Consider the following 8,910-nt stretch of genomic DNA (forward strand, 5'->3'; position numbering starts at 1 on the left):
CTTATCATTTGTCAACCTGAGGAAATTACTTGTTAAAAGTCCTATCAGGGTAACTGATACATTACTTTGACATTATTCTAATTTGGACATTTCCCAGTTACATACAATGATCAAAACTACGCAGCTTCCATTTTATAGAACTGGCATCTTTTATGTGGCCAGAGAGACTACTTGGTAGCTGTAAGTTATGATGTATATTTGTTTCGGCTGAAATCAAACCTAAAAAAAAAAAAACAAAAAAAAAAAAAAAAAAAAACAAAAAAACCTTCCATATTTCAAGTGTTTTTATTCTGAGTAGATACAAAAATTAATGACAGAGATGTGTTTTATTCTTAGTTTAGCACTCTCTCCATTTCTTATTTGATCCACTTTTACTGGATTTAACAGGTCCTAAGTTTCACACAACTGCATGTGTTTCCTTGCTGAGCTCACTGGAAATTGAGCTGATGCTGGAAAGGTTCACCTTCAGACTTCATTGAGGAATTCTAGGTTGAGACATGCTGGAATGTGGATGGAGTCCATAGTCAGAGAAGATGGATTAAATGGAAACAAGACAGGAAACATGTGTTTGAAGTCTAACAGCAGCTGCTGAGGGTCGTTCCGGTCTTGTAGTTGTGCCTACAGGGAAGAATACCATCAGATAAACGTTTAGTGCACAAAAACAAGTTGGCATACAGGATAAGAAGATCTCTAAGATAATCAAGAAGGACTTTCAAGACTAGGAAAACATGGGAACCCTATCCCTGAGGTGTTTAGTGATGTGAGAAGCCTGGGATAGGCTTAGAGATCAGATGGTTAAACATTCTTTTCAGTTCTAGCGCTATTTAAAATTTTGTTCTATAGCAGTGAAAAGGTAAAAAAGGTCAGGTGCAGGCCATGTAGTGAGGCACAGTAGTGAAGTGGTTAGAGTCATAGGCTCTAGAGGCAGACAGCCTGAGCTCTCATCATGCCTCGCCCTTGGCAAATTCCTGAAAACTCTCTATGCCCTGGTTTCCTCTTCTGCACAATGGATTGGGGGGGGGAGTAAAATTTCATAAATAGCAGAGTAGGAAGTCCAGGGGCAGTCCTTCCACTGAAGTGACTATTAAGTTGGAAAGAGTATTGCTATCAAATGTCTCAGAATTCTGGAACTTTCTTAGAGACTTATTACAATCAGGAGACTGCTTAAAGGGAGAGGCTGATCTTTTTTGAGAAAGTGTTGTATGTGAACCGGGTATTGTTACCATCCCCCTTCAGTTCTAGGGAAGCCATGTGATAGAAGTGCAGTTGTTGGAGCAGCTGGATGGAGCCAGGGCAGGCATGGCACCCTGCCTTTCAAAACTGGGATTGTGGTTTTGGTTCATCTGCTGGATCCTAGCTCAGAACTTGGGATGCAATGGCTACTCCTGATAATGTCACCTGGAATACTGAAGAGGATAGATCCGCTCCCCCCTCCCCCTAATTGAAGCTATATATTTTAGGAAAATACAACAACCAAAACACAAATGTAAAAATAAACATCTGAAGAAACAAGTAACAGTATAGTAACATAAAATGTATGTGACAGGATCACAAGAGTTGAGAGAGACACAGACAGACAGACAGACAGACAGACAGACAGACACACACACACACACACACACACACACACACAGAAATAAATTTAAATAATGCCCCAACATGTCTCAAATATGATGGAATACATGTCTCTGTACATCCAAGAAGCTCAATTAATTCCAAGCAGGATGAACTCAAATTCACAATAATACCCATTACAAACTGCCAAAAAGTAATAACAAGGAATCTTGATAGCAACAAGGGAGAAGTGACTTGTCACATGAGATCCTACAAAAAGATTAAACAGTTGATTGTTCAGTACAAGCATGGAGGCGAGGAAGCAGTAGTATGGCATAAAGTCCTAAAAAGAAAATTTTTGTCAACTGGGAATTGTGTATCTGGCTAATTGTGTATCTTCAAGGGTGATGACGAGGCTAGGCATGGTGGTGCATACCTATAATCCCAGCACTCTGGGAGACCAAGACAGGAGAATTACAAGTTTGAATCTGGCATAGGAAATATAATAATGACTTAGAACTTGTCTTTAAAAAAAAAGGATTGGGAATGTAGTTCCGTGTAAAGACCTGGGCTCAATTTCTAGTACAGAAAAAAATAAAAAAAGGAAAGAGACAAAATTAAATAATTTCCTAGAGGGCCAGCCAAATAGCTCAGTGGATTAAAGCACCTGCTTAGGCAGATGCAGGGCCCGCTGTGCCAGCCCAGCCCCTGGGGCACGCTGAGACAGTGATCAAGACTGGGCGTGGTGGCATGTGCCTGTAATCCCAGCACTTGGGAGCCTGTAAACAGGAAGATCACTATGAGTGCGATCTACACAGTGAGACCCTGTAGACCCTGTACCCTGTCCTAAAAAAAAAAAAAAATTCCTAGAAACAAATGCTATTAATTTGGATTCAAGGGTCACTTCATCAAGAAGAAGACACATTCATGTACCTAGCAAAAGAACTCCAAAATATACAAAGCAAAATCAATAGAGTTGGAGAAATAGTTCTTCAATAATGGTTGGACACTGTAATTCCCCATTTTCAATAAGGGGTAGTTATGGTTTGGGTCTGGCTGTCCCCTCAAAGCCTCATATGGTCACAGACAGTGCTTTGCAGAGGTAGCTGGATCCAAGGAATGTGATGCTGGGATGAAGGGTTTGTGACTATTAAATTAGCCCACTGATGGGATATGGGTAATGGGAAGGCCTCCCCTGGGTGTGGGTGGCATTACCCAAAGAGTTGATAGCCTGGAAGGGACAGAAGAAAGAGGTAGACTGTCATCTTGTTGCCCTAAAGTGACATGGACTGCTTTTCCTCTGTAGTGGCCCTCTGCAATGCCACCCTGACTTCGATCCCGCCCACTAGGGACTGAAACCCCTAGATACTATAAGCTGAATAAAATCTTTCCTCTCTTAACTTTAAAATGACTAATACAGGTAGATTAACAGGACAGAAGGTTCAAACAGAGACTATGAACACCACTATAAAGCAGTCAGGCCTAACAAACATACACAGAACCAGCCACTCAAGAGCAGAGTACCCAGTTTTAGTGTCCATGGAATGTTTTCCAGGATAGACCACAGATTACACAAAATAGCCTTAGTAATTTTTTTATTTTTTTAATACCAGGGATCTAATGCAGGACCTTGCACTTGTGAGGCAGCTATCTCCTTGGCCCAGTGTTAGTAAATTTAAGATTGAAATCCCACAAAACATTCTTTCCTGGATGATATGAGACTAGAAAGGAATACAAGAAAACTGGAAAATCCATTCTGATGTTGAAATTAGTATGTTCTTAAACAGCTAATGGGTCAAAGAAGTCAACAGGGCAAGAGAAGCTATAGAAGTCAAAGTGAAAGTCAGCACTCATGAGATGTGGTGAAAGTAGCATTAGATAAATTTATAACTTGCATATGCCTACATTTAAAAAGATTTCAAGTCAATAACCTCTCTGACTACCTCAGGGAACTAAAAAAGGAAGAGCAAATAAAACCCTAAACAAGTAAAAAGAAGGACATTAAAAGGGCTAATTCTGAAATTAAATTACTGGAGTTAGAAATGAAAGTGAGTCTGTTATTATTAATTTTGCAAAAATTAAAAAGAATGAAAGAGAATTCTGAGAATTTTATTGAAACTGACTCAATAAGAAACAGAAAATCTGAGGTGGCCTACAACAAGGAAGGAGACTGAGTAATTGTTATCTCCCTTCAACAAAGCATAAGATTACAATCTTCAGTGGTGAGTTTTCCTAATCATTTAAAATAGCACTAAATCATCTCAGATTCTTCCCAAAATATTTTTTTAAAATTTTTTATTATTTATGTGTGTGTGTGTGTGTGGCCAGCTCAGCCCACCAGGGGGCGGGGCTGGCTGGCATGTGGTGCTGGGGGATTGAACCGCGGTCCCTGTGCTTTGCTAAGCTTGTTCTAAGTAGGTGCTTTAGACCACTGAGCCATCTCACCAGCCCCCTTCCCAAAATATTGAAGAAGAGAAAATACTTCCTAAATCATTCTGAAGCTAGAGAACTAAAGCCAGGCAATGACTCTAGAAAAATCAAAAGCATAATAAGCCAGACCCCACGTGATAAGTACAATGGAATTATATTTATGTGGAACATCTAGAATGGGCAAATGCAGAGGCAGAAAACAGAAAAGTGGTTATCAGGTGCTCGGGAAGGAGATTAGGAAGTTACTGCCACAATGGAGTTTTTGCCCAGAATGGTGAACAAAATATAATATTGCTGCTACACAATGTCATGGAATTGTACGTGTAGAAATGGCTAATATGGGGAAACAGTGCTGAAATTTGGTTCTGGACTGTCTCCCAAAGGCCCATGTAGTATGGATTTTAGCCTTTAATGCTGTTGGGAGGTGGCTGGACCTACAGGAGGCAGAGCATAGTAGAAACAAGTTAGGCTCCTGGGGGCATGCTCTTGAGGGGATTCCAGGACTTCTTGACCCTCTCACTTCATTGCCATGAGGGGAAGCCATAATGTACTGTGTAGCCACAGGTCCAAAGCAACAGGGCTAAGTGACCATGAACTAAAACCTTCTGAAACCGTGAACTAAAATAAACCTTTCCTCACAGTAATAATTAACACAAATACAAATGGGATGGAGAAATGTTTCCCTTCTCATAAGATTGTAAGGCTCAAAAGAATTAGCATGTGTGATACAGTTGTTAGCATACGGTATAAGTGCTCCATTTGTTATTAACCTTGTGGCATGTGTCCTTGCTCTTTCTGCATGTGCACTGACCATTTGTGTCAGAATTATTCAGGTAGAAATTGTACCTTTATAATAGTCATTCAACTGTTCACATATTCCCAAGAACAAAATCAGTATACCCCAATTTCATGAAATCACAGGTCATCCCATACTAGATAAGACAAATGGTTTCCTCTTTGGGACAACACCTTACTGTGCTTCCAACAGTAACAACATCTGCAAGTGTAGTTATGAGTCAGCTGGGGTCTGTGATAGCATGATGTGAACATCAGAGAATGTGGGTGTCCCTGCAGATATAGCCTTGATAGTTGCAGCTCACAGAGTCACAGTCTCGGGCTGGCTCCACTCATTCCTGTGACTTCCTCCAAGAGATGTTCCACATTGCTGGCTTTTTCAACTCCCTGGCTCTCCACTGCAGCTGCAGCTTCACTTTCAAAGCTTTATGCACTGCCCTCCCAGCAGAGATTCTAACTCTGTTAATCACTGCTGCCTGTAGGGATTCTAAACTTGTAAAGCATTGCCTAGTTTCCTGAGCCCTCCTCTGGAAGCCTCCCTGACCCCATAATTGTTGCATTCTGCATGCTTGCTAAATCAGCACCATGTGGAAGACACCAGGGTCTGTCACCAGCTCAGGCAGCAGCCAGGTCCCCTTGGCTGCTGCTGCTGCTGCTGTGGTTTCTGAGTTACTGGACATCTGAGCACAGTGCAGTCATCCTGAAGAGAACATTTCCTAGACATTCCCTACCTGAGAAAAGGGCTCAGGGGTCCTCCTCTGAAATAAAAGGCTTGTACTTTGATATCCTTGTACCTGTGATGGGTGGGGTTTTGCTGATTTCTGAGCTGACCTCAAGACATCATCTTGTTCTGGTGCAGAGTATTTGGCTTCTTTTTGTGATGACCCCAGTCTTTTCAACAACCCTACCCTCCAACTTATGTACGTACTTTCTTTCTTTATTGTGGTACTGGGAATTGAACTCAAGATCTTACACTTGCTGATGAGCTAAGTCCCCAGCCCTTCCTAACTTTAAACATGCTTTTTTAGGGAATAAAATGAAAAATTTTCAAATATTTTACCTGTTTTTCACTCCTGATTCCCACTGTAAATCTGGTTAAAAGTAGCCAGCAATACATGTACCACTGGCTTGAATATTGTGCCACCTCCAGATCACTTAGTCTGTCATTTTTAAATTCAGCTTCACCCAAAGTTTTAGAGTACAAACAAAAAGTAGACAAAATTTTTCCCCGAATATAAAATGTGTATCCTCCAGTTCAATTCCAAATATAATTTTCATGTATACCTGATAGCTCATGAACACAGTCTTTACTGTCTGCACTCCCATCACCATTCTGGTCTTCTGCACCCCAAGGAGAACTGGCCATTAGGCTCTTCTTATAGCATTCCAGCATTTTTCTAGCCAGCTTCTCCAAGCTTTTCCAAATACCTCCTACTAACCAGTTCCAAAGGCTTCTGAACCTCATAGCCATGTAGAGTTACACCAATAATCGTACTTTTCTGGTACCAGTTTTGTGAAATAGTCAACTGTCACTGTGAGAAAACCAGAAAAGATTTATCTTGACTCAGTTTCAGAGGTCTCGATCAGTGGCTGGCTAGCTCTGTTGTTTTAGGCCAATGGTCAGGCAGATACATGATGGCAGTGGAAAGCTGCTGCCCTCATAGGAGGCAGGAAGCAGAGAAGAGGGTGATAGAGCACCAGAAAAGTCTTATCTTTCACAGGTGCACCCACAGTGGCCTGCTTCTGCCAACTAGGTTCACCTCCTGAATAGCCCATTTAGCTGTGAACTCACTAGCTGATTAAAAGCATTCTTACAATCCAACCACCTGTCTGGGCCACTCTCAATTCAATCAAGTTAACAATCCAGATTAACTGTCACAGGCTATAACTCTTTAGAGGTTTTATCATTTCCATATTTTTAGAGATGAAACTGACAGATATTAATCTGCTCACCTCCTCTAGGAGTCAGTTGTTACACTCAGACCATCTCTATTTTTCTTAAGCCTTGAAATAGGAGCTGTGAATACATGGTAGTATTTGAAAAGTGCTGAGAAGCAGGCTTTTTTTTTTTTTTTTTTGTATTTTGAGGGAAGGGTCTGCAGGGTGTTCAGGGTCTCACTACTAGATTGGACTTAGTGATCTGCCTGTTTACAGCCTCCCAAGAGCTGGGGTTCTAGGTACATGCCACCACACACAGTCTCAATTGCCATCTCAGCTCACTTCAGGGACGGGCCAGCATGGCAGGCCCAGGGATTGAACCCTTAGCTTCTGTGCCTGCTTGCAGGTGCTTTAATCCACTGAGCTATTTGGCTGGCCATACATTCCCAAGTACTGATCACAAAACACTCATATTTAGGACCTTAAAAGATGGGCTAAATTTTAAAGTAAGTTTAGTAGTTTTAGAAAATAATTTGAAACAACAAGGAGCAAAGTTTAGAAAATAAGGACATTTAGAGACACCTCACTAATTCAGTTTAAGAAATGGAGTGACCTCACTGAAAAGCACGCTGGTGCTGGTGATTGCGCACACTCAGCTCACACTGAGCTTTGCTATGTTTGTTGCTATAAATGTTTCACACAATATACGGAAGCGTACAAAAAATGTAAAGTGGTGGGAGACACTGGAAAAAAACCATTCTGACAGTCCTTAAGCTCCTTTCACTTCTCTGCATTACATGTTTTCTCCAGGCTCCACTATCTGAAGGGCTTGAAAAAGTGGTAAAAGGTTCAGACAACAGTGTAACGGAACAAGATGCCATGTACAGTGGTGCACACCTATAATCTCAGCACTGAAGGAAACTGAGGCAGGAGGACTATAAGTTCAAATTCTACCTGGGCAACTTAGAGAAACTCTGTCTCAAAATAAAAAAATAAAAAATAAACAAAGACTGGTGATGTAGCTCAGTATGAAGGCCCTGGATTCAATCCCTAGTACTGAAAAAGTTATTTCAATTTTTAGCTGGCACAGACAAATTGTACATGTTTATGGAATATAGCTCTATGTGATGCTTTGACACATTCAAATCTACATTCTTAAAGGTCAATATATTGTACAGACTGTCTGCTTTAATAAGAGGATTTTTGGCACATGTGTTAAGGTATAGGATAGTGGGATTGATCACCATTACCTCTGAACTCTGTATGGGTTAAAACAAACAGACAAAAAACCCCCCACAATTGCCAGACACTGAGATTAATAGGTATGGATGACTTAGGATCTGATCGTATATGTTTTCAGAGACGTCTAACCCTTAACCCTCCATGACATTTTTCCTTTGTCCTTACTTTGTTATATCTGCAGTCTGACTTGGCATGTATCCTTTGACCTTCAACCTGAATTCTCTTGAAAATTCTGCTGTTATAATGTTCTGGTACTTCGTTTGGTGTGTCTCAGACATTCCACAGAGTAAGAAAGAGTAAGACTTTCTAAACTTGCATTTTTGCAAGCTTGGGCCATTTATCAGTTTTGCACTCAGGGCCAGGTACTAATGGCTATTCTGCTGTCTACCTTGTCCCCCACTGTTTCCTAGCTGGGTCCTTTTGATCAGCACCTTCCTGCATCCCATGGGATGCCTTCATGGTGACACTCTGCCCACTTCTCCCAGTGGGATGCATCTTAACTCCTGGCATTTCTCCACTGTCCTTAAGAGCACAACGGACCTTCAGTCTGACTTGGCACCTGTTCCTTCAACTTCGCCCTCTATTCTCTACTTAGACACAAAGGTTAAAGTCATGTATTCTTACCAAAGCTCTCTTCAGTTCCAGGGACCCTTTCTAAATCTCTGAATCTCTACACTGAAATATGGTAAGGGTTTGAATAAAGTCCAAAGTATTTCAAAGGAACAGCTTCTTACATAAAAGCCTGTGTTCCCTTAAGGTCCTTCAGTGTCTTTGTTTAGCTCCTCCTCGGTTCCCTTTCTCCTGACTCTTCTCATCCTTATTTCATGTTGACATTACTTCACTGGGTAAAGCACAGAATCTCTGGAAAGCATCTGCATTGTGTAACTAACATGCGGTGCTTGGAGTCACCCTTCGATGCTGTGACACACAAAGGCTGGGCACCCAGCCCAAATTATCTGGGGCTCCTTTTAAGTAGACTTATCTTTTTTTAAAATTATTTTTTATTTTTTT

General features: G+C 41.1%; 1 protein-coding gene across 1 annotated transcript in view; it reads right to left on the reverse strand.

Moving 5' to 3' along the window:
• Nucleotides 1-269: 269 nt before the first annotated feature.
• Nucleotides 270-8,910, reverse strand: part of Myo5b (myosin VB) — a 426,429-nt gene continuing 417,788 nt past the window's right edge. The window contains exon 38 of the mRNA XM_023713700.1: nt 270-618. Within this exon, the coding sequence (XP_023569468.1) occupies nt 466-618 (153 nt within the window). The 3' untranslated portion in view covers nt 270-465. The remainder of the gene's footprint in view (nt 619-8,910) is intronic.

Source organism: Octodon degus, unplaced genomic scaffold, assembly GCF_000260255.1.
Source record: "Octodon degus isolate 3935 unplaced genomic scaffold, OctDeg1.0 scaffold00003, whole genome shotgun sequence".
NCBI classification, from domain to species: Eukaryota; Metazoa; Chordata; class Mammalia; order Rodentia; family Octodontidae; genus Octodon; species Octodon degus.